Below are 25,910 nucleotides of genomic sequence, written 5' to 3' on the forward strand. Positions count from 1 at the left end.
CGCGCTGGCGTGTATTCATTGATTGAATTCCGTTGCAAAACGTTTGATCTGTTACTAGGAACCAAACGGAAGTAAACGAAATCGGCACCCGGGGTGTACGCCCATGTGGTGTCCCTCTCGTTTTCGTTCCGTTAAAGAAAGGTTTACAACAGAATCTACGTAATGAATATGCCCCAGGTTTGGTGAATGCACGTGACGATAAACAAGCATCATGGCGGCGCAAGGCAATAATGTCCAAGTAGAGAAAGTAGAAAACCCAGCAAAGAAAATAAATGTGTAAGTAACATTAGCAAGGTAGTCACCTCCACAAGGTACGCTTATGGACACTCACGGCATGTAAAGATATCAAAGAGAGAGTAGTTTGCCAACCAGACTGGCTATGTCGATTGTGTTTAGAAATGCCAACGGGTGGCTGTTGGATGCTTGTTCACTTGTCGACAAGGGTGTCCAACTATGTAACGTTACTTCGGAGAGGAAAGCAGCCAGTGGAAAGTCGTATTTTAAATGTTATTTTAAACATGAGTGTTTTCAGATTTTAAAGTCTCACGTTAGTGTTAAATCAAGTTGTACTGTGACCACAAACGACAGTGCCGCCTCGGACGCAGCGCTACAGAGGAGTGAGAATAAAACTACAGTGGATTGTAAACCATCAAAGGTAAATTGGGCGGGGGGTCTGTTTCTTTATATGTACGCCAGGTCCGGTAGGTTACGTAATAAATATAAACCGTTACTAGTTACCTGTCCCAAATTGTAATCAGAAACGTAACTTTTGGATTACCCAAAATCAGTAACGTAATCTGATTACATTCAGTTACTTTTTGATTACTTCCCCCTTAAGAGGCATTAGAACAAGATAAAATATATATGTTCCCAATTGAACCACATCTATTGCAGGATAAATCAATATTAAAGTTTACATAGCTGGCCATATATGGATGTTATGTTTTACTTTATGGGTTGGTTATGTAGGCTTTTTCTAACCAATTGCTTGCTACTACATAGACTGCTTTTTAATGTAAAGATATTAGTCTATCAGAATTCCAGTCATTCCAATAATTGTTATACCCCTTCATCTTAAAGAATAGGACTGGGAAAAATTGAAGTACTGTGCAGCCGTCTTCATCGACCTGGCCAAGGCTTTCGACTCTGTCAATCACCGTATTCTTATCGGCAGACTCAATAGCATTGGTTTTTCTAATGACTGCCTCGCCTGGTTCACCAACTACTTTGCAGACAGAGTTCAGTGTGTCAAATCGGAGGGCATGTTGTCCGGACCTCTGGCAGTCTCTGGGGGTACCACAGGGTTCAATTCTCGGGCCAACTCTTTTCTCGGTATACATCAATGATGTCGCTCTTGCTACGGGCGATTCCCTGATCCACATCTATGCAGACGACACCATTCTGTATACTTATGGCCCTTCATTGGACACTGTGCTAACTAATATCCAAATGAGCTTCAATGCCATACAACACTCCTTCCGTGCCCTCCAACTGCTCTTAAACGTTAGTAAAACCAAATGCATGCTTTTCAGCCGTTCGCTGCCCGCACCCGCCCGCCCGACTAGCATCACCACCCTGGACGGTTCCGACCTAGAATATGTGGACAACTATAAATATCTAGGTGTCTGGCTAGACTGTAAACTCTCCTTCCAGACTCATATTAAACATCTCCAATACAAAATCAAATCTAGAATCGGCTTTCTATTTCGCAACCAAGCCTCCTTCACTCACACCACCAAACTTACCCTAGTAAAACTGACTATCGATCCGATTCTCGACTTTGGCGATGTCATCTACAAAATAGCTTTCAATACTCTACTCAGCAAACTGGATGCAGTCTATCACAGTGCCATCCGTTTTGTTACTAAAGCACCTTATACCACCCACCACTGCGACCTGTATGCTCTAGTCGGCTGGCCCTCACTACATATTCGTCGCCAGACCCACTGGCTCCAGGTCATCTGTAAGTCTATGCTAGGTAAAGCTCCGCCTTATCTCAGTTCACTGGTCACGATAACAACACCCACCCGTAGCACACGTTCCAGCAGGTACAGTGGGGCAAAAAAGTATTTAGTCAGCCACCAATTGTGTAAGTTCTCCCACTTAAAAAGATGAGGCCTAGCCTCCCGGGTGGCGCAGTGGTCTAGGGCACTGCATCGCAGTGCTAACTGCGCCACCAGAGTCTCTGGGTTCGCGCCCAGGCTCTGTCGCAGCCGGCCGCGACCGGGAGGTCCGTGGGGCGACGCACAATTGGGCTAGCGTCGTCCGGGTTAGGGTGGGTTTGGCCGGTAGGGATATCCTTGTCTCATCGCGCTCCAGCGACTCCTGTGGCGGGCCGGGCGCAGTGCGCGCTAACCAAGGGGGACAGGTACACGGTGTTTCCTCCGACACATTGGTGCGGCTGGCTTCCGGGTTGGAGGCGCGCTGTGTTAAAGAAGCAGTGCGGCTAGGTTGGGTTGTGCTTCGGAGGACGCATGGCTTTCGACCTTCGTCTCTCCCGAGCCCGTACGGGAGTTGTAGCGATGAGACAAGATAGTAATTACTAGCGATTGGATACCACGAAAATTGGGGAGAAAAGGGGTTAAAAATTAATTAAAAAATAAAATAAAAAAAATGATGAGGCCTGTAATTTTCATCATAGGTACACTTCAACTATGACAGACAAAATGAGGGAAAAAAATCCAGAAAATCACATCGTAGGATTTTTAATTTATTTATTTGCAAATTATGGTGGAAAATACGTATTTGGTCAATAACAAAAGTTTATCTCAATACTTTGTTATATACCCTTTGTTGGCAATGACAGAGGTCAAATGTTTTCTGTAAGTCTTCACAAGGTTTTCACACACTGTTGCTGGTTTTTGGCCCATTCCTCCATGCAGATCTCCTCTAGAGCAGTGATGTTTTGGGGCTGTTGCTGGGCAACACGGACTTTCAACTCCCTCCAAAGATTTTCTATGGGGTTGAGATCTGGAGACTGGCTAGGCCACTCCAGGACCTTGAAATGCTTCTTACGAAGCCACTCCTTCGTTGCCCGGGCGGTGTGTTTGGGATCATTGTCATGCTGAAAGACCCAGCCACGTTACATGTGCCCTTGCTGATGGAAGGAGGTTTTCACTCAAAATCTCACGATACATGGCCCCATTCATTCTTTCCTTTACATCACAGGTGTCAAACTCATTCCACGGGGGGCCGAGTGTCTGCGGGTTTTCGCTCCTCCCTTGTACTTGATTGATGAATTAACATCACTAATTAGTTAGGAACTCCCCACACCTGGTTGTCTAGGGCTTTATTGAAAGGAAAAACCAAAAACCTGCAGACACTAGGCCCTCCGTGGAATGAGTTTGACACCCCTGCTTTACATGGATCAGTCGTCCTGGTCCCTTTGCAGAAAAACAGCCCCAAAGCATGATGTTTCCACCCCCATGCTTCACAGTAGGTATGGTGTTCTTTGGATGCAACTCAGCATTCTTTGTCCTCCAAACACGACGAGTTGAGTTTTTACCAAAAAGTTCTATTTTGGTTTCATCTGACCATATGACATTCTCCCAATCTTCTTCTGGATCATCCAAATGCTCTCAAGCAAACTTCAGATGGGCCTGGACATGTACTGGCTTAAGCAGGGGGACACGTCTGGCACTGCAGGATTTGAGTCCCTGGCGGCGTAGTGTGTTACTGATGGTAGGCTTTGTTACTTTGGTCCCAGCTCTCTGCAGGTCATTCACTAGGTCCCCCCGTGTGGTTCTGGGATTTTTCCTCACCGTTCTTGTGATCATTTTGACCCCACGGGGTGAGATCTTGCGTGGAGCCCCAGATCGAGGGAGATTATCAATGGTCTTGTATGTCTTCCATTTCCTAATAATTGCTCCCACAGTTGATTTCTTCAAACCAAGCTGCTTACCTATTGCAGATTCAGTCTTCCCAGCCTGGTGCAGGTCTACAATTTTGTTTCTGGTATCCTTTGACAGCTCTTTGGTCTTGGCCATAGTGGAGTTTGGAGTGTGACTGTTTGAGGTTGTGGACAGGTGTCTTTTATACTGATAACAAGTTCAAACAGGTGCCATTAATACAGGTAACGAGTGGCGGACAGAGGAGCCTCTTAAAGAAGAAGTTACAGGTCTGTGAGAGCCAGAAATCTTGCTTGTTTGTAGGTGACCAAATACTTATTTTCCACCATAATTTGCAAATAAATTCATAAAAAATCCTACAATGTGATTTTCTGGATTTTTTTCCTCATTTTGTCTGTCATAGTTGATGTGTACCTATGATGAAAATTACAGGCCTCCCTCATCTTTTTAAGTGGGAGAACTTGCACAATTGGTGGCTGACTAAATACTTTTTTTGCCCCACTGTATATCTCACTGATCATCCCCAAAGCCAACACCTCATTTGGCCGCCTTTCCTTCCAGTTCTCTGCTGCCAGTGACTGGAACGAATAGCAAAAATCGCAGAAGTTGGAGACTTTTATTTCCCTCACCAACTTTAAACATCAACTATCTGAGCAGCTAACTGATTGCTGCAGCTGTACATAGTCCATCTGTAAATAGCCCACCCAATCTACCTACCTCATCCCCATACTGTTTTTATTTTATTTACTTTTCTGCTCTTTTGCACACCAGTATCTCTACTTGCACATCATCATCTGCTCATTTATCACTCCATTGTTAATCTGCTAAATTGTAAATATTTGCTCCTATGGCCTATTTATTGCCTACCTCCTCATGCCTTTTGCACACACTGTATATAGACTTTCTTTTTTCCACTGTGTCATTGACTTGTTTATTGTGTTTGGCTTGTTTATTGTTTACTCCATGTGTAACTCTGTGTTGTTGTCTGTGTCACACTGCTTTGCTTTATCTTGGCCAGGTCGCAGTTGCAAATGAGAACTTGTTCTCAACTAGCCTACCTGGTTAAATAAAAGTAAAATAAAAAAGTATAGCTTAACCAAATTGTTTTACCTGAGCATAACCCCAAAACTAAGGATGTATTAGCCAGCTCTACTCTGTTGTTTATGATTTTGCTGTCATGATTGGGCTGATTGGGCTCATTGATTCGAGTTGAAAAATAAATGCTGTGCTCATGGAATGGCATGCTTTGAGCACTACTGAAAAGTGCTATCTACATTTAAAAAATGAATGCGAAATGCTACGTTTGGTATATAGGCCTGTTAACTTTTTGTTGGTGAAACTTTGATATCTTGATAATGTGCAGCTGTTTAAAGCGTAAATCCACAGATGAAACAATAACCAAAAGATGACCCCGCCTTTGTTGTGGTAAATGGCTGAGGGATGGGCCTGGAGAAATGTAACCACTCTCAATTAATAGACAGCGCTATGGATGCAAGGACTGACCATCCATGACATCAAAAGTATTGTTTTAACATGATGTTATGAGGCTATACGGTGTTTGGTTACATTTACAATGTTTACAAACATTGGAGAAAAACAAGTTTATATTTTTGGGTTCTCATGGAGTGTGACAGTTGAACTAAGCTCATGAGGCATTTATATGTTATATTCTTCAAGTGTGTGTGGTGTGTGTGTGCATTTTTCACTGGCTGCCCACTGGTTTCAAAATCAATGATTGATAGGCAGCTTAAACTTATTGAATTCAAACATTATTGCGTTCAAACAGCTTTCCACAATCCGTAAGGTGCAAATAGCTACATGAGAGAGCAGCAGTGTGAGTCACATCAATGCACTATGTAGATATCAATAATAAGTGATATCTGATTACAGTTACCGTTTTTATTAATCTCTTACATGTAATCCGTTACTCCCCAACCATGTATGTATGTATGTATGTATGTATGTATGTATGTATGTCTCAAATCAAATGTTATTTGTCACATTTATTATATTTTTAGCCTGCCTTTATAACTGTGACCTGGTCAAGATAAAGCAAAGCAGTGTGACACAAACAACAACACATAGTGTTAAGGCTGCGAGGTTCAACTGAGATAGGAACAATAGCACACCTGAACTTGGTTAAAATAATTGTTTAATTCAAAAGTTAATAAATGGCAAATGCAATTTCCGTATATACGGGTTCACTGCACCACCCTGCAGGGTGGAACAAGGAACTGACTTGTTCCTGACAAAGATATTATAATATACTCATGACAGAGATAGTTCCCGCTTCCGAGCCGGCCTGTCAGAGTAGAGACTGGGCGTGGTTTAGACTCACCCAGCCTATCGCCGGCGCTCAGGCTAGTCCTAGCCTCTTTGCGCTCTTTGGTGTCCCGGCGCTGTTACTGTGTAGATTACGCTCCCTCACCCCAGAGACTGAGGTCAGACAGCTCTGCAACATTGTCCGAGCTATTTGCACCTGTATACAAAGCCCACTGTTCTCGCTCAAGGCTAACCCCAGCTTCCCAGCACACTTATCTGGGGCTAACTGTTACTTCCAGCACACACACACATTATTTCACACTTCTGCTCATCTCTTACACTCAGATACACTGTTGCATACAAAACACATACTTTAGGCTACTCCCAAAGGGTTAGGCCTTGAGCACTGGTAAGCCTGAGAACAATGTAAAAGTCAGGTTCACAAGAGTCATAATATTCAAGCTTTAATACATGAGAAGCCCTTCTAGCTTATAGTTAGTTAAGCATGCCAAACCTTATAAAACCCCACAACATAGTCACACATGGAATAAACAAACATACAGTTAATAACACAATAGAGAAAAAAAGTATATATACAGTGTGTGCAAATGAGGTAAGATAAGGGAGGTAAGGCAATATATAGGCCGTAGTGGCGAAATAATTACAATTTAGAAATTAAACTCTGGAGTGATAGATGTGTAGAATATGAATGTGCAAGTAGAGATACTGTGGTGCAAATTAGCAAAATAATTAACAGTATGGGGATGAGGTAGTTGGATGGGCTATTTACAGATGGGCTATGTACAGGTGCAGTGATATGAGCTGCTCTGACAGCTGGAGCTTAAAGTTAGTGAGGGAGTTATGGGTCTCCAGCTTCAGTGATTTTTGCTATTTGTTACAGTCATTGGCAGCAGAGAACTGGAAGGAAAGGTGGCCAAAGGAGGAATTGGCTTTGGGGGGGACCAGTGAAATATACCTGCTGGAGCGCGTGCTACGGGTGGGTGCTGCAATGGTGACCAGTGAGCTGAGATAAGGTGGGGCTTTACCTAGCAAAGACTTATAGATGACCTGGAGCCAGTGGGTTTGGCGATGAATATGAAGCGAGGACCAGCCAACGAGAGCATACAGGTCGCAGTGGTTGGTAGTATATGGGGCTTTGGTAACAAAACGGATGGCACTGTGATAGACTGCATCCAGTTTGCTGAGTAGAGTGTTGGAGGCTATTTTGTAAATGACATTGCCGAAGTCAAGGATCGACAGGATAGTCAGTTTTACGAGGGTATGTTTGGTAGCATGAGTGAAGGATGCTTTGTTGCGAAATAGGAAGCTGATTCTAGAGTTACTTTTGGATTGGAGATGCTTAATGTGAGTCTGGAAGGAAAGTGGCACCAGAGTGGCACCCCATAGAGACTGCCAGAGGTCTGGACAATAGGCCCTCCGATTTGACACACTGAACTCTGTCTGAGAAGTAGTTGGTGAACCAGGCGAGGCAGTCATTGCGAGGCTGAGTCTGCTGATAAGAATGTGGTGATTGACAGAGTCTAAAGCCTTGGCCAGGTCGATGAATACAGCTGCACAGGTGTAGACCTTACAGTGAAATGCTTACAAGACCTTAACCAACAATGCAGTTTTAAGAAAAATTGTGTCAAGAAAGTATTTACTAAAAAAACTGAAGTTTAAAAAAATGTACCAAAAAAAGAGCAGTAGAGAGAAGAAAAATAATGTGTTGAGAGCAACAATAAAATAACAGGAATGAGGCTATATAGAGGGGGTACCGGTACAGAGTCAATGTGCTGGGGTACAGGTTAGCGAAGGTAATTGAGGTCATATGTACGGTACCAGTCAAAAGTTTGGACACACGGCCTCCCGGGTGGCGTAGTGGTCTAAGGCACTGCATCGCAGTGCTAGCTGTGCCACCAGAGACTCTGGGTTCGAGCCCAGGCTCTGTCGCAGCCAGCCGCGACCGGGAGGTCCATGGGGCGACGCACAATTGGCCTAGCGTCGTCCGGGTTAGGGAGGGTTTGGCCAGTAGGGATATCCTTGTCTCATCGCGCACTAGCGACTCCTGTGGCGGGCCGGGCGCAGTGCACGCCGACCAAATCGCTATGTGTACAGTGTTTCCTCCGACACATTGGTGCGGCTGGCTTCCGGGTTGGATGCGCGCTGTGTTAAGAAGCAGTGTGGCTTGGGGTTGGGTTGTGTTTTGGAGGACGCATGGCTCTCGACCTTCGTCTCTCCCGAGCTCGTACGGGTGTTGTAGCGATGAGACAAGACAGTAACTACTAACAATTGGATACCACGAAATTGTTGAGAAAAAGGGGTACAATTTTTATTTATTTTTTAAATAAAGTTTGGACACACCTACTCATTCAAGGGTGTTTCTTTATTTTTACTAATTTCTATGTTGTAGAATAATAGTGAAGACATCAAAACTATGAAAACACATGGAATCATGTAGTAACCAAAAAACTGTTAAACAAATCAAAATATATTTTAGATTCTTCAAAGTAGCCACCCTTTGCCTTGATGACAGCTTTGCACACTCTTGGCATTCTCTCAACCAGCTTCACCTGGAATGCTTTTCCAACAGTCTTGAAGCAGTTCCTACATGCTGAAAAAGGCTGCTTTACCTTCACTCTGCAGTCCAACTCATTTGGATTGAGGTTCGGTGATTGTGGAGGCCAGGTCAGCTGACGCAGCACTCCATCACTCCCCTTCTTGGTCAAATAGCCCTTAACAGCCAGGAGTTGTGTTGGGTCATTGTCCTGTTGAAAATCAAATCATATTCCCACTACGCACAAACCAGAAGGGATGGTGTATCGCTGCAGAATGCTGTGGTAGCCATGCTGGTTAAGTGTGCCTTGAATTCTAAATAAATCAGTGTCACCAGCAAAGCACCATCACACCTCCTCCTCCATGCAAATGCAAATAGTCCGGGTAGCCAATTGATTAGCTGTTCAGGAGTCTTATGGCTTGGGGGTAGAAGCTGTTAAGAAGTCTTTAGGACCTAGACTTGGCTAGACATGTCTGGAGAGTGGGGCTAACTTGCCAGGTAATATCACTGGGAAACGCCTTTGTTTTAACCACAGATCTTTTGATTTATTCAAATCCCACAGAAAAGAAAACGAAAACGCAATGATCTGAACCAAGGAGAAATTGATTCACTGGCCTTCCACCACAAGGTAATCTTATATGTTTACCATTACTTAGTTTACCCATTACCATTACTCAGACTTTTTATTGTTGACCACTGCTTATCATTGTGTTATGACCAGATCAGGTCTGCCATTTTGGAGGGGACCAAATCCTTAGTGGATGCTGGGCTCTCCTGTGAGTACCTGAGTGAGGTCAACGACGCTCGGGAGGATCCCCTGCCTTCCCAGGAATGCAACCTGGCTACCTTGTGTGACATGGCTAAAGAGCTCCCTCTAGTGAGTGAACATGGAGAGGACCCAGTTCAGTTCATTGAGTCTGAGGATGGCTGTAGTACAACACACCTTGACCTGTTCACGCGGATCACAGAGAATCATATGGACTTTGCCATGGAGGTGACGCTGATGGGAGAGAAATACATTATCCCACCACGATGTGCCTTCCTGCTCTCTGATTTTGCCAGAATGCAGCCCCTGGTTGGCTGTGAGTGTACAAAACCCGATCATGATAAAGAGCTTGCATTTGCTGATTTTATGTTTTGTCAGTGCAGAAATACGTTATCTTTATAAATCTCTTAAACTCTCAAAAAATGTTTTGAGGAATCGAGTGGAGAGAAGGCAATGCTTTAGTGAACTAAATAAGGATCCTCTCTACCTGTGCATGCCTAATGTCTTAGAACAGGGTTTCCCAAACTCGGTCATCCCCCCCGCCCCCCCGGGGAAGGTTTTGTTTTTTCATCGAGCATTACACAGCTGATTCAGATAATCAAAGCTTGACGTTGAGTTGATCATCGTGTGTAGTGCTAGGGCAAAAAAAACAAAATGTGCACCCAGAAGGGGCCCCAGGACCTAGTTTGGGGAAACCCTGTCTTAGAAAACTGATTATTTTGCAGATGGAAAGTTTTTCGACCTCATTGTCCTGGATCCTCCTTGGGAAAACAAGTCTGTCAAAAGGAGTGGCAGGTTAGCTTAAGTTGCATTATTTTCCAGTGTGATTTTATTCCAAGCGACATCCACTGCAATGTATGACTCTGCGAACCTTTTATTCTGTTTTGACCATATTGTGAATTTCTCCTGCTGACCTCTAGGTATAGCTTTCTGCCCTCCTCCCAGCTCAAACGGCTCCCTGTCCCACTGCTGGCCTCCACAGGCTGTGTGGTGGTCACCTGGGTGACCAACAGGCCCAGCCACCTGCGCTTCGTCAGGGACGAGCTGTACCCACACTGGGGCGTGGAGGTGCTGGCAGAGTGGTTCTGGGTCAAGGTAGAACACAAAGGAACCTAGAATTGATCAAAGTCATTATAATTGTTATATATTTGTTTAGTTTAAATGACACTACTAAATGGTGATAGTAAAAGTGGTCATGTTTCATCTAGGACCTCTAATGTTGAGTTTGCTTCTGAAATTAGCTATATGATCTTTATGAACGTAAGCATTTCTCTCTGATGTATTGTCTACGTTTTCGCCCTCAGGTCACCAGGTCAGGGGAATATGTGTTTCCACTGGACTCTCCGCATAAGAAGCCTTACGAGGTGTTGGTACTTGGTCGATATCGTGGGTGCGGACACCACTCACACAGGTGTGACAAAATAAAAATGTTATTCCATTGTATTTTTTTACCCCTTTTTCTCCCCAATTTCATGTTATCCAATTGGTAGTTACAGTCTTGTCCATCGCTGCAACTCCCGTACGGACTCGGGAGAGGCGAAGGTCGAGAGCAATGCGTCCTGCGAAACACAACCCAACCAAGCCGCACTGCTTCTTGACGCAATGCCCGCTTAACCCCGGAAGCCAGCCGCACCAATGTGTCGGAGGAAACACTGTACACCTGGCGACCGTGCCAGCGTGCACTGCCTGCCACAGGAGTCGCTAGTGCACGATGGGACAAAAACATCACTGCCGGCCAAACCCTCACCTAAACCGGACGACGCTGGGCCAATTGTGCGCCGCCCCATGGGTCTCCCGGTCGGCTGCGACAAATCCTGGACTCGAACCCAGAATATCTAGTGGCACAGCTAGCACTGCGATTCAGTGCCTTAGACCACTGTGCCACTCGGGAGGCTACATTTTTTACATGAATTGCTTAAAGGCCCGGTGCAGTCAAAAACGTGATTTTATATATGCAGTATTTCCACACCAAGGTTGGAATAATACGGTGAAATTGTGAAAATTATGTTAATGCCCTTTTAGCATAAGAGTTATTTGAAAAGACCCACTGAAATTTCTGCCTGTTTTGGTGGAACTGAGTTTAGTTCTGTCAGGTGACATCACCAGGTGGTAAATTAGTTAATAGACCAATAAGAAAGAGTTACAAACCTCTCTGCCAATAACAGTTTTCAGTTTTCCCCTCTACTAAAACCATTCCCAGACAGTCTTAGCATAATTCTTGCTTGAGATATTGCTCTTTTGCTAAGAAGCTATTTTTGTTTCTTTTTGACCATTTAAATTAAAAACAATCACTGTAAGGTACTTAATTGTTACCCAGAAATGATTTAACATTGAGATAGAAAAATGGCTGTATTGGACGTTTTTTAAGTCTCCTGTGTATTTTCTTTCATTACTGGAACGTTCAATCTCCTCCAAAACATGCCGCGCTTTCTCCATCTCCTTTACAGCTCTCTGAGGAAGACAGAGCTCCCTATGGAGGAGCAGCGTGTGATCGTCAGTGTCCCATCGGCCCTACACTCCCATAAACCTTCACTCTCAGGTCAGTATTCCCAGCACGTCCTGGTTCCACCAACAGCGTCATAAGTATGTCAGCGTCATAAGAACGTAATGTGGTAGCCAAGTACGTAGGAATGAATGAATACAGTTCCAGTAATGAAATTCATAATTGGAGAAATGATTGAACTGAATAGTTTCACCACTAGAGGGCAATACTGTGACGTAAGTGTCCGCGATTGCTGTGTTTTGACCTGGCTCTGTCAGTGCTCTGTTCTCACTGACTCACTCTCTGTCCCTCACTCACTAAAAGCACAGGACAATGCCTTGCTATTAAACGGAAGGACATCAGCTGCAGGGTTCGTGCTCTAACCTGTCCCAATGGCTAATTGTGACCCCGGTTTGTCACGATGTGCTGCGTTATGTCACACACACAGTTTACAAATGCGTGATTGAGAACTTAAAACACCTCTGTAGTGTGGTTATCTGTACGGTCTGATTGGCCTTTGATTGTTAACAAGTCAAACCATTGCTCTGATCTGAACAATGTTGTTTAGAAAGCAATGATGAGACCTTGAAGACAATGATTATGTCGAGTGGGGCTCGACATCAACTCTCTGCTTTTTCAGGGAAAGCGATTTATGCGTGTTTTATTTACTTGGGGAGCAAGAGGAAGAGGTTTGTCAGTGCCCTGTCAGCTGAATATACAAGATGACTGGGAAAGTGGCAGGATATTGTGAGATTTAAATTCGTTATGACTGCATTGTGCTTTGTGACTATTGGGTTGAGAATATATTATGAGTCTCTTATTACGCTTTGTTTCACAGCGTTGTCTTTTCATTGTTACAAGTAATAAGTAATAGAACACACCGTATCTTTGCCTTGGGCAAGAGTTGCAGCAAAACAGTGTAATACTCAGGGAAAACTCCGACATGTGTAGACAAACTCCATACTATGGCGGCCGAAATATCGTTTTTTTCCCCCCCAGCCATGATTAATAAGTCCACAGTCAAACTCAAAGAGCACGCTATTTCACACTCGCCAAGTAACCCATCATCATTTGAGCCGCTGTCATTCTGAATTGTGTGTTTTGATATATCACTTTTTGGTGACGTCATCCCCTTCTCATCCCTGTCTCTGGCCTTCCAGCGAATCCCCCTCCAACCCCTCTGGGTAGCAGGGAGGCTGTGGTGGGCGTGGTAGAACGCAGTGCTGCTGGGATGAAATGTCAGAGGAGCTGGTCCCGCAGAGAGGTGCCACGGCACATTAACATAACCCGTGATAAAGAGGCATAGAGCGGACCTTTTCTGATCCTGAAAGGTTCTATCGACCCGTTGGCAAAAAGGAACATCCGGACGTGGGCATTAATGCTGAATATTCACTCTGGAGTACCCAGGGGCGGGAAAAGGATTTGGGCTGCTGTCCTTTTCTCACACCCCCTCTGGTGGATTCTTATGCAACAGCTTGAAATGGTGAATATCAACAGTGCTAAGTCTCTAAACCGCCCCCCCTCTAAAACACGATGAAGTCCTCTTCCTCAGTCACTGTTACCACAGGGCAATATCCATGTTAGGGGATTGGAGCACAAGTGGGGTATGCAGTCCCAAGTGTTTTGGATGTGCCAGGTCTGGAGGCAGTGGCCAACTCCTTACCCCTGACCTCAGTATGACAGTATCAGTATCACAGCATGGATGTCCTAAACAGAGGGCGGAGCGGAGAGCGACTCTGTGATCCGATAGCTCTCTATCCCCCCTCTTCCCCCAGTGATCCTGTTAGTGACATCAGACGTGTGTGTGTGTGTGGCTGCAGTAGGGACACAGAGGGACACCAACGCTCACTCTCCTCCTCAGAGATCCAAACACATCCTCGCCAGATGGCCGAAACGGCAGAAAAAAAAGTGTTTATGCTCCTCGGAGTGTGAATAATCTGTTTGCTTTTAATTGTGGCTCCTAAAAACTTTGGTCATTAGCTAAAGTTGAATATTTTCCTCCCAGCATTGTATTGTAATAAGTGGCTAATTGGCAGTGCCCTCCTCATGCACGCCCAATTCACTGGCACCCAGCCAGCGTGTGTGAGATTCTAATTGACTTGTGAAAAGATGTGTGCTACTGTTTAAACTCAGAGAACCTGAGATTGTGGTGAGTGATTTATATTTGTCCTATTTCACATGTAGAAGTGTGTGTGTGTGTGTGTGAATTGGAAATGTTTATTTTTTTGCATATCCCAACTCGACCCTGGAGCAATTAGGGGTACGTGCCTTGCTCAAGGGCACATTGGCCGATTCTTAATCTTGTCGGCTCGGGGTTTCGATCTAGCGACATTTCGGTTACTGGCCCAACACTTTAACCACTAGGCTACCTGCTGTCCTGGGGAGGTGAGAAAGGCAGGGAAAATAACTTTACTCACTCACAGCTGGAGGTGCTGAGTAAGGTGATATACAGTGGGGAGAACAAGTATTTGATACCTTGCCGATTTTGCAGGTTTTCCTACTTACAAAGCATGCAGAGGTCTGTAATTTTTATCATAGGTACACTTCAACTGTGAGAGACGGAATCCAGAAAATCACTTTGTATGATTTTTAAGTAATTCATTTGCATTTTATTGCATGACATAAGTATTTGATCACCTACCAACCAGTAATAATTCTGGCTCTCACAGACCTGTTAGTTTTTCTTTAAGAAGCCCTCCTGTTCTCCCCTCATTACCTGTATTAACTGCACCAGTTTGAACTCGTTACCTGTATAAAAGACACCTGTCCACACACTCAATCAAACAGACTCCAACCTCTCCACAATGGCCAATACCAGAGAGCTGTGTAAGGACATCAGGGATAAAATTGTAGACCTGCACAAGGCTGGGATGGGCTACAGGACAATAGGCAAGCAGCTTGGTGAGAAGGCAACAACTGTTGGCACAATTATTCGAAAAAGGAAGTAGTTCAAGATGACGGTCAATCACCCTCGGTCTGGGGCTCCATGCAAGATATCACCTCATGGGGCATCAATGATCATGAGGAAGGTGAGGGATGAGCCCAGAACTACGCGGCAGGACCTGGTCAATGACCTGAAGAGCGCTGGGACCACAGTCTCAAAGAAAACCATTAGTAACACACTACGCCGTCATGGATTAAAATCCTGCAGCGCACGCAAGGTCCCCCTGCTCAAGCCAGCGCATGTCCAGGCCCGTCTGAAGTTTGCCAATGACCATCTGGATGATCCAGAGGAGGAATGGAAGAAGGTCATGCGGTCTGATGAGACAAAAATAGAGCTTTTTTGGTCTAAACTCCACTCGCTGTGTTTGGAGGAAGAAGAAGTATGAGTACAACCCCAAGAACACCATCCCAACCGTGAAGCATGGATGTGGAAACATCATTCTTTGGGGATGCTTTTCTGCAAAGGGGACAGGACGACTGCACCGTATTGAGGGGAGGATGGATGGAGCCATGTATCGCTAGATCTTGGCCAACAACCTCCTTCCCTCAGTAAGAGCATTGAAGATGGGTCGTGGCTGGGTCTTCCAGCATGACAACGACCTGAAACACACAGCCAGGGCAACTAAGGAGTGGTTCCGTAAGAAGCATCTCAAGGTCCTGGAGTGGCCTAGCCAGTCTCCAGACCTGAACCCAATAGAAAATCTTTGGAGGGAGCTGAAAGTCCGTATTGCCCAGCGACAGCCCCGAAACCTGAAGGATCTGGAGAAGGTCTGTATGGAGGAGTGGGCCAAAATCCCTGCTGCAGTGTGTGCAAACCTGGTCAAGAACTACAGGAAACGTATGATCTCTGTAATTGCAAACAAAGGTTTCTGTACCAAATATTAAGTTCTGCCTTTCTGATGTATCAAATACTTATGTCATGCAATAAAATGCAAATTAATTACTTAAAAATCATACAATGTGATTTTCTGGATTTTTGTTTTAGATTCCGTCTCTCACAGTTGAAGTGTACCTATGATTAAAAATTATAGACCTCTACATGTTTTGTAAGTAGGAAAACCTGCAAAATCGGCAGTGTATCAAATACTTGTTCTCCCCACTGTATGTACAGTATTTTTACCACTTTTAGCCAGTGGTGTAAAGTACAAATGTTACAATACTTTAAAGTACTACTTAAGTAGTTTTGCGGGAGGTGTCTGTATTTTACATTTATATTTAAAAAAAACTTTTACTCTACTATATTCCTGAAGAAGATCTGTACTTTTTACTCCCATACATTTTCCCTGACACCCAAAAGTACTCGTTACATTTCGAATGCTCAGGCAGGACAGCAATATGGTCCAATTCACACACCTATCAATATAACGAGTTGTCATTCCTACTGCCTCTGATCTGGTGGACTCCCTAAACACAAATACTGTGTTTGTAAATGATGTCTGTGCCCGTCTGTATGCAGATACAAAAATTATTATAATTGTGCCGTCTGGTTTGCGTAATATAAGTAATTTGATTTATAGCATTTACTTTTACTCAATTATGACAATTGAGTACTTTTACCACCACTGTACTTAAATACATTTAATACCAGAGATTTTTTTTAAACTTTTACTCAAATACTATTTTACTCAAGTATGACAATTGAGTACACATTCCAACTGCTTTTACCAAACACTTTTATCCAAACCGACTTACAGTACAGTGAGAGAATCAATATTTGTGTTCCCTGTGAGACTTCAACCCTTGACCTTGGCGTTGCTAGGGCCACGCACTTACCATCTGAGCCACACAGGACCGCACACACTGCAACTTATTATTTGTGAGTGTTTGTGGTTTTATAACCTCCACTCACACAAAGTATTAATTCCCTGAAATACCTCACTTTCAAAATAAATGGGTTGAGATCAGGTGGGGCAGTAGAACAAGCGCTGTCATCAATACCCTGAACTTGGCTGTCCCAGGATCAGTTTGACAACCCAAACGGCACCCTAATGCTTATTTAGTGCACTACATTTGATGAGTCCCGGTGGAAAAGTAGTTCACTAAATACGGAATAGGTTGCCGTTTGGGATTTACACCGAATGTACAGGGTCTAAACTCAAGGCAGCAGCACTGAGAGAAACATCACAAAGACTAAGTTGAGCCGCGAGGCAAGCCGCAAGTCTCACACCCCCTCTCTTGCCTTGAGTTTTTAGATAATTAGCCCTTTTTATTCCCTCTCCAAACTTTGCGAGCTGAGTCACCGATCAGAGTGTTTCTTCTGTGTTAGTCTGTGAGCTTTTCATGTTTGGCCTTTCTCCCCCCACCCCCTAACTTTTTTCTTTCTGACATGTTTTGTAAGAGAGGTGTAGGCTGGGCAGGTTTAGGAGGGGGATTGAGGAGGAGGAGGGGGGGGGGGGGGGGTCTTAGACTCTGGGGTTTTGGCGCTCATTAACCTGTCTAGTGTAGAGTGAGTGGACTGTGCGAGCGGGGCGTGAGCACGCATGTGAGCGAGCAGACAGCGGAGATGAAGTGAACCCTATCGGTCAGGAATGCTGTTCCTGGAAAGCCATTGTTCCCCAACTCAAGGACAGCCAGAACACCCCCATGCACGAATCCAGCATTCATTGGTAAGCCAGACATAAAGCCCCCACTTCCCCTTCTGCACCAACTAAATACCCCCATAGGCAGATCCTGCTCAGATTTGTAATTTCTATCAGAATAATCTATTATTTCTAATCTCCTCTGAGGACATCTAAAATGTCTTGAACTCCCCATCCTCTCCCTCTTCTTTATTGACAGATATTAGAATGTGAGATGGGGAGATAGAGGAGAGGAATAGAGTTCAGAAACTGAGTGACTGAACTGGGGATATAACCTGTGCCTCAAGAGGTACCTGCTGTCCGGAGGCGGCAGCACTACCAATAGACCATCCCTAGGCGCCCTCTTCTATTTCTTTGTTTCCCTCCACAGAGGTGTTAAGGCCGTACGTGGGGGCCGACGCCCGGTGCCTGGAGCTGTTTGCCAGAAGCCTGCAGCCAGGATGGACCAGCTGGGGCAACGAGGTGATCAAGTTTCAGCATGTCAGTTATTACACCGTGGAGCCCACAGACGAGCCCCCAGATACGGCTACAGGATCCTTACATGGAGAGTCCTCTCCTCATTTCTCTCTACCTCCTCCAACACCGGACTAATCATCACAGTTTAATAGCATACCGTTGAAGCTTTCCACATCAAAATCCCAATTCGTTTTCATAGTCAAGGAGCCCCTGAAATCTCTCTCCATCTCCTTTGATCTGTTATTTTCTTTCATTTGGGACTCTTGATTTGTGTTTCTGGGTCGTAGTATGTTGGGGGTGGTGAATCACAGAGCCCATGATGCGATGGAGGGGAGATGAAAGTGCATCGCTCCGGAGCTCAGATCAAGATTGATGTTTTGAGCTGAAGCTAATAACCTATAGCTCTATGTTTGGTTCAGACACACAACTGTGTGTTACCTCAGAGCGGTGTGTTGTGCATTGATGATGGAGCTATGCTGGCACAATGTCTGGTTTAATAATTGTCAAAGTGTACGTACATGTTTTATAATGTGCTGAAATGTGTTGGGTAATGTGTATCCATTTAAATCCAAGAGTTGAATAAAGAAACCAAACTTTATTGTTGTGAGTTTTGTATCACTCGACCCATCCATAAGATGCTCTGATTTTGTGAGGACATTTGCCCTGTCCCATTGTAGAGATATGATCTACCTTGCACCCTTTTTGATGTGTTTTTCTGAGTTCAATGGCTATTTCATGTGTCCCAAATGGCACCCTATTCCCTTTTATAGAGCTCTGGTCAAAAGCACTGCTCTATATAGGGAATAGGGTGCCATTTGGAATGCACATGCGGCTGTCGTCCAGGTTACAGAGAGAAACCACCAGCTCGACTGCGAGCCACGCCTGCCTCTGAGTCTGCCCTTTGTATGTAGGAACCAAACAAAAATAACAGTACCTGAGCCATAAACTGTTAGATTACGTCATTCTCACACCATCCCTACCTACTAGTTTGGAAGGTGCCAAAACACACTACTTTCTTTGCCACCTCTCACACCATCCATCCCTGGCTCACTTCCTTCCCTCCCCTGTGTGGCTGGGTAAGGTATGGGCAGGGTGGGGTGGGGCTACTCTAATGGGCCTTTAGTTTCTCTGGGGGACTGTCACAGAGCCAGATGAGGATGAGTTACAGCCACTGCAGCACACAGCATAGCAATCACTAACTAATGAATCCAGAACAGGATAATTTCCGCATTACACATTCTCTTTGTTTCATTCTCCCTTTCTCATTCTCCATCTCTTTCTTTCCCTCCTCTCACGACAGGAGGAAAACATGAATGAGAAACAGCAGAATGAGAGGTTAGATGTAATGTATTCCTGTCTGGGTAAAGAGGTAGACTCAGAGATATTGGACACTTATCACAGATTGAATTAAAGGAGTGTAGCGCTTTCTCATTAGTCTGCTCCCCAGGTGAACACTTACTGATTTTATTCTTGTTATTGGGAGTTGTCAACTCCAAAATAATCCTGCATCCTTGAAACCCCCATGGAGATGTGGCAAAATAAATACCGCATTTGGAAAACAAACTTCTTAGTAGATTCAAGGCTCGGGCTGTAATGTAGCTGGAATCATAGTTACGAAAACATGATTTAAACATTTCTGCCTTTGACAAAAAAAAAATTGTCTTTCACAACTGTGTTTGCATCAGTTTCAAAGGCAGACAATTAGTGTTGAATGTCTCAAAGCATTGGTGTTGTAATGTTTGGAAAATATACTTGTGAAGGAGTGGCCTTCACTAAAGACATTCATTTTCAAAAAGTATTTATACAGCAAGTTCTGTTTATGTCCTTAATTTATTCAGTCATTTACCACACATTCTAGTTACTAGAGCTTTCCCTCATTTCCAACCAATTGCAGTCAGTCGTGTTCATTGTTAAGTGTTTCTTGTCTTCTATTGGTCCAGCGATGGAAGTGGCTAATTGACACAGGTGTTCCAGTTCAGTAATTAGGTCTTGTCATGTTGAATGTCTTTTAACTAGGGTGAGCCACAGCTGTTTTTTACCTGCCAGTTTGTATGTTTTACAGTTACTACAGTTTTAAATCAATTTGAAGGGATAATTGACCCCCAGACATGAAAACCATGAAATTCCTGTCAATTTGGGGAAAGCCTATGTTTTATTAGTGGGTAAAATAAAAATTTACCCCATGATTGAACTTCTAACTGGTCCGTTTGTGAAATCAGGAAATTGTGTAAGAACGCGTCATAGGTACATGGTTCTCGTCACTGGAGATAGTGTGATGTTCATTCAGATGTCCCTGTAATTGAGGATGATTTCCACTCAGTTTGCGATTCACCTGTGTCAATTGAAGATTCACCTGTGTCAATTGAAGAAATTAGAGAGGCTCTGAGTTCAATGAAAAAAGGGAAATCACCTGGCCCTGATGGCCTCAGTTGAATTCTATAGACAGTTTTGGGAGTTACTAGAAGACCCAATTTTCAATATGTTTCAAGATTGCATTAAAAATGGGGAAATGGTCTCCACTATGAAACAGGGCCTTATTACATTGATTCCGAAGCCCGATAAAGACCCTTCTCTCATTGACAATTGGAGACCAATTACTTTAATAAATGTTGATTACAAATTGATTGCGCTGGTTTATGCCAAAAGATTAAAGAAAGGAATAGATGCCATTATAAATGAGACTCAAACACGATTTATGAAGGGCCGTCACATAAGCTCTAACATTCGTTTAGCCTTGGACCTTATAGATTATTCAGATGCAATTGACTCAGATGCGGTTGTCCTATTTTTGGACTTCTGTAAAGCCTTTGACACAATTGAACATTAATTTCTCTTTAGGTCTCTTAAACTTTTTGGATTTGGTGAACATTTTATTAAAGTAATTTGCATGTTTTACAAAGATATAAATAGTTCAGTGCTACTAAACCTTAATATATCCAAAAGATTCAGTATCAACAGAAGTGTACGACAGGGTTGCCCAATTTCGCCATTCTTATTCATTTTGGTTGTGGAACTTCTATCGCTAGATATTCTGAATAATGCAAATTTGTATGGCTTAACCATTTTTAACAAAGAAATCAAAATCTCCCAACTGGCTGATGATACTACTCTTTTCTTAAGAGACAAAGACCAGGTCGCCCATGCCCGTAATGCTATAACTGCATTTTCTATTGCATCAGGATTAATGCTGAATGTTTCTAAATGTGAAATCTTATGTTTATTTGACTCTGATGATAAAGAAATAGAAAATATTCCTGTAAAGAACTGTGTTAAATATTTAGGACTACATCTATCAAAAAACACTTCGACAACATTTGAATTTCTCTCCTAAAATTAAGAGAACTAAAAATATATTTAATAATTGGCTACAAAGAGATCTTTCTATACTTGGGAGAGTACTTCTGTCCAAGTCAGAGGCACTGTCTCATTTTGTGTACCCCTCATTAGCTTTATGTGTAAATCCAGCTACTTGTAAAGAGATCAATAAGACCTTTCTTGACTTCATCTGGAAAAATAAGTCTCACAAACTAAGAAAATCTGTCCTTTTCTAACAAAAGAGCTGAAGGCGGTCTAGAAGTGTTGGATTTTGTTGACATAAATAACACTTTCACGATAAACTGGTTGAAAAAATGTTTGATCAATACTGATTCAATATGGTATTTCATTCCAAATAATGTGTTTAATAAATTGTGAGGTCTTCAATTTTTACTGAAATGTAATTATAATCCTGAAAGATTACCTGCTAAATTGGCTAGGTTTCACCAACAAGCTTTAATGGCCTGGAAAATATGTTTCCTACACAATTTCTTCCCACATAAAACTCTTTTGTGGAATAATTCAGACATAACTATAAGGAATAAGTCATTGTTCTACCCCAGCTGGCATGAGAGGAATATTGACTTTGGGTAATATTCTCATATATGAACAATTTATAACATTGAAAGAGTTTCCAATACCTTTCAGAGAGTTTATTTCTGTGATCAAAGCCATTCCCAGTGGTCTAACTACACTAATGCAACTAATGAAAACTCATCTTAGCTTTGGTAATGATCACAAAGTTTATCCAGAACTCAGATTGGAAGGCGTGGTCTTACTTGAGAGATCTTGTTGTAATAAATATATAAGACAAATTCTTCATTCACAAAACCAACTTACACCGAGAGGAAAGCTTTTCTGTAACATGTTTATTCCTGACATTGTCTAGAAAAATGCATGGTTAAGGCCTTACAAATTCTGTATACCAAACAAAGTTAAGGAAGTGCACTTCAGAATTTTACGTAAGATATATCCATGTAATTCTATGATATCCAAATTTGTGGCTATTGATGATATCTGCGTTTTCTGTGAAAAAGAAGGTGAGAATCTGTCTCACTTGTTCTTTGAATGTAAATTTGTGTCAGAATTTTGGGAAAACCTTGCAAAATACTTATTTACAATTATGAACACTGCCTATGTTTTTGACATGAAATATATAATATGTTACTATTGCAATGATATCAAGACCACTGAAATGATTGTTAATTTTTTAATTCTTGTTGCCAAATACTTCATACACAAACAAAAATTCCAAAATTCTATACCAATATTACACATTTTTCTGATTGAATTCAACTATCTTATTAAAACATTAACCCTAGTGAATAACAACAGAAATTACATCTTCCTGAATCATAAGATTTTTTCAGAGTGAATACAATTGCACTAAAATTGATACATTTTTTGTATTATTTTATTGATATTTTTTGTATGTTTGAGTATTTTCTTGTTAATACCTGTGTTTTGTTTTGTTAGACATGTTTGATGTAGCAATGTAAGTTGATTTTTTTATTATGAATAAAAAATTAAATATATATTTTTTTTTTTACGAAAAAAAAAAAAGCGATAGTGTGATATCACATTTCATAACGCTTTCTAAAACAATTACCTGCACTCCAGATGGCCAAATCAGCCAATAGATGGTATGAGCATACTTGTCTAGAACACATCCGTCAGTTTATATCCTCATGAAAAAGTACTGTATATATTTCGCTTAGATGTGCCAAATCTAAATAGTGTACCAAATTACTAGACTCGGTTTCTCCTTCAAGTATCATCTTTCAATACGCCCTGTGTGTCTGTGGGGAAACGTGGGAAAGGGCCGTTGTTGCCATAGCAACGTTCTCTGCACTACATCTGGGCAGTGACAAACTGCAAGTTGTGAGAACTCGGTGAGAGACTCCTAAATTGATAGTGCAGTTTGTTTAGGCGAGTTTAAAGCTATGACGCGAGCTACTTCATATGCTGATATTGACTTTGGTATTATTGTGCAGCTACATTTGCTAGCCAGCCCGATAGAGCGCATTGCATTGTGGGTTTTGTAGTTGACTTGAGCTGCAACAGATTTCCACAGCTATTTTCACGTTGCTACCAACCTTGAATGACAAAATGAAACATTTGTTCACAAAAAATATTGTTTTCACATATTAGTGCTATTTAACACTGTTAATTGTAGGAAATAGTGGATTATCCCTTTAAGTAACTTTGAACAGTTTTTATTCTCATTCTTTTTTAAACCTTTTAAGTGTCAAAGTAACAGCCAGCTCTCTCACAATACTTGTTGTTTCTCTCATTAGCATTACAGACATATTTGTAATACTGCAGACACTTATTGGGAGGTTACATCAATAATAGATTTTTAAAGCTAATTTAAAGAGGAGGCTTGCCAACTCATTTCCCCGTGTGATAATTTTTCAACACAAACCAGGTTTCCATCCAACCATTTCATGCGGATTACCTGATGCATGAAAAAAGTCACGACCGGGTTGATGGAAACAGAAAATGCCTGTAGAATTATATAAATGTCAACAGACAATTTGTTCGTTCGACATGGCGGGATCTTTTTGTGTGTGTATATGAGAAATGGCGGTGGAAATGCCCTTTATGCACAAACATTGATATAAAAACCATCATATCGAAGTAAACTTGGGTTTATACGCAATATGTTGTGTGGTCCTCCCACTACGACTCGGGAAACATTGCAGTTTATTAGGTACAGATGAAATACATTGTGGTGACAATGCACAATAATGAGCTTGATGCTCCTTTCCAATAAATATTGAGGGTTTTGTTCTGGTGATGTAACGGTCCTGACCTGTTTTATGTTGTTTTTTGTATGTGTTTAGGTCAGGGCATGTGTTTTGGGTGGGCAGTCTATGTTATCTGTTTCTATGTTGGTTTTGGTTGCCTGGTATGGCTCTTAATTAGAGGCAGGTGTTTTGCGTTCTCCTCTAATTAAGAGTCATATTTAGGTAGGGTGTTCTCACTGTTTGTTTGTGGGTGATTGTCTCCTGTGTCGTCGAATGTATGTACCATACGGGACTGTTTGGCTGTTCGTTTATTTTGATGTCGTCTGTTTCCTGTCTGTGAGTTTACGTTTAGTTATGTAAGTTTATGTTCAGGTTTCGTCAACGTCGTTTTCTTGTTTTGTATATTTGAAAGTGTTTTGTTTCGTGTTGCCATCGTCGTGTTAAATAAAAAGATGGCTTATTTCCCGAATGCTGCATTTTGGTCTGATGATCCTTCTCTCCTCTCCTCGTCTGAGGATGAGGAGAGAGACAGCCCTTACAGGTGACATGATTGATGCTTGGCTGCCGTTTGACAACAAAAAAATTATTGCTCTTAAACATAATAATCTCTTGTAGGTAGCCTACCCACACTGTATCTGTGAGTTGTTGGCTAGAGCACACGTGCCAAGACAAAAGTGGGCACATTTGCTATATAACGCAACAGATTTTGTGACAAAACCATCAGTAGAGGTGAAAATGCGATGGAAACCCATTTTTAACTTCCTTTTTCATTTGGTACATGGGAAGTTGTTTGTATGTGCATTATGTCATCACGCTCAGCCTTTCCTCTGCAATAAATCAATTTGATGGAGACATCTCTGGTGGGAAAATGTGAGTATTGTTTAATGCAGATTTTTGAATATTCACATGGAAATCTGTCACCGTTTGGATGGAAACCTAGCTATAGAGATAAGACAAAGGGCAAAATACAAGGAGAACAAAACGAGTAAGATGAAAAAGCTCTTTAAATGGACCATGAAATGGACTCAAGTTCATAGAGCAGTGTTTCTCAACTGTCTGTACTAGTGATGGTAGAATGCTCCTTCTCTTTGTAAAACTGCTTAGGTCAAAACAAGAACTAAGTGTGGGTGCCTCCCAATAATATCTCCTTTCTCCTGAAGTGTGCAATCGTTCACTACCTCCCACAAATCTAAAAGCATTGGATTGTTGGGGTATGGTCTAGTGGGAGTTGCCATCATATTTTTTATACTCGTCATTGTCTTTCAAATCATGGAAGTGGACAAATTCACCCTTTGGGAGGAAGGAGAGAGAATTGGGACAAAGGCTGTACTAACTCAATTGGTTAATCTGACAGACTGGTCAGTGACGAGCTACGAAACGGTTCCAGTCAGCGGACATGGGGTTGAAGATTGTGGAGTTTAATTTGAAGGTTAAGAAAGAAATAGGATCAAATTCTTGTTGGTTTGACACAACCTTGGCGGAGCCATACTGCTCTAAGCACCATTAATAGGCACCAAACTGACCAGATGATGTGGAATAAATTATAATCCAATCAGTAATAGCCTGCTTCCTTCTCCTGTGACAGTGTTTCACTTCCTGAACTGATCCATAATGCACTTGGGGTAATGATCACCAGTAATCATTATCCGCAAAGAGCTTTGTTACACAAACAGTGTTTATTGTGCGTCATCACCGTACCAGACCCTTTCATTGTAACCAAGACCGCGTTCTCACTTTAATGAACTAATACCTGTAAATTTGACTGTATTCATGCAATACAGTTGAAGTCGGAAGTTTACATACACTTCGGTTGGAGTCATTAAAACTCGTTTTTCGACCACTCCACAAATTTCGTGTTAACAAACTATAGTTTTGGCAAGTCGGTTAGGACATCTACTTTGTGCATGACACAAGTCATTTTTCCAAAAATTGTTTAGACAGATTATTTCACTTAT

The 25,910-nt window shown here is 42.4% G+C and overlaps 1 protein-coding gene across 2 annotated transcripts; it reads left to right on the plus strand.

Moving 5' to 3' along the window:
• Positions 1-140: 140 nt before the first annotated feature.
• mettl4 (methyltransferase 4, N6-adenosine) lies at positions 141-18,488 on the plus strand. 2 transcript variants are annotated; one of them, XM_055929116.1, is made up of 9 exons: positions 141-276; positions 589-655; positions 9,227-9,292; positions 9,386-9,746; positions 10,156-10,225; positions 10,351-10,525; positions 10,735-10,841; positions 11,878-11,969; positions 17,805-18,488. In XM_055929116.1, the coding sequence occupies exons 1-9, from the start codon at positions 212-214 to the stop codon at positions 18,023-18,025; spliced, it is 1,224 nt and encodes a 407-aa protein (XP_055785091.1). In that variant the 5' UTR covers positions 141-211; the 3' UTR covers positions 18,026-18,488. The 2 variants fall into 2 exon arrangements, with proteins under 2 accessions (XP_055785091.1, XP_055785090.1); XM_055929115.1 differs by having other exon boundaries at positions 165-655.
• The last annotated feature ends 7,422 nt before the right edge of the window (positions 18,489-25,910 follow it).

Source organism: Salvelinus fontinalis, chromosome 7 (assembly GCF_029448725.1).
Source record: "Salvelinus fontinalis isolate EN_2023a chromosome 7, ASM2944872v1, whole genome shotgun sequence".
NCBI lineage: Eukaryota > Metazoa > Chordata > Actinopteri > Salmoniformes > Salmonidae > Salvelinus > Salvelinus fontinalis.

Bases quoted from the DNA above. Each gene is read 5' to 3' on its own strand.
- mettl4 (XM_055929115.1), top strand. From the start codon at position 380: ATGTCGATTGTGTTTAGAAATGCCAACGGGTGGCTGTTGGATGCTTGT. The intron at 656-9,226 runs GTAAATTGGGCG...CAAATCCCACAG, and splicing joins TGGATTGTAAACCATCAAAG to AAAAGAAAACGAAAACGCAA. The intron at 10,842-11,877 runs GTGTGACAAAAT...TCTCCTTTACAG, and splicing joins TGCGGACACCACTCACACAG to CTCTCTGAGGAAGACAGAGC.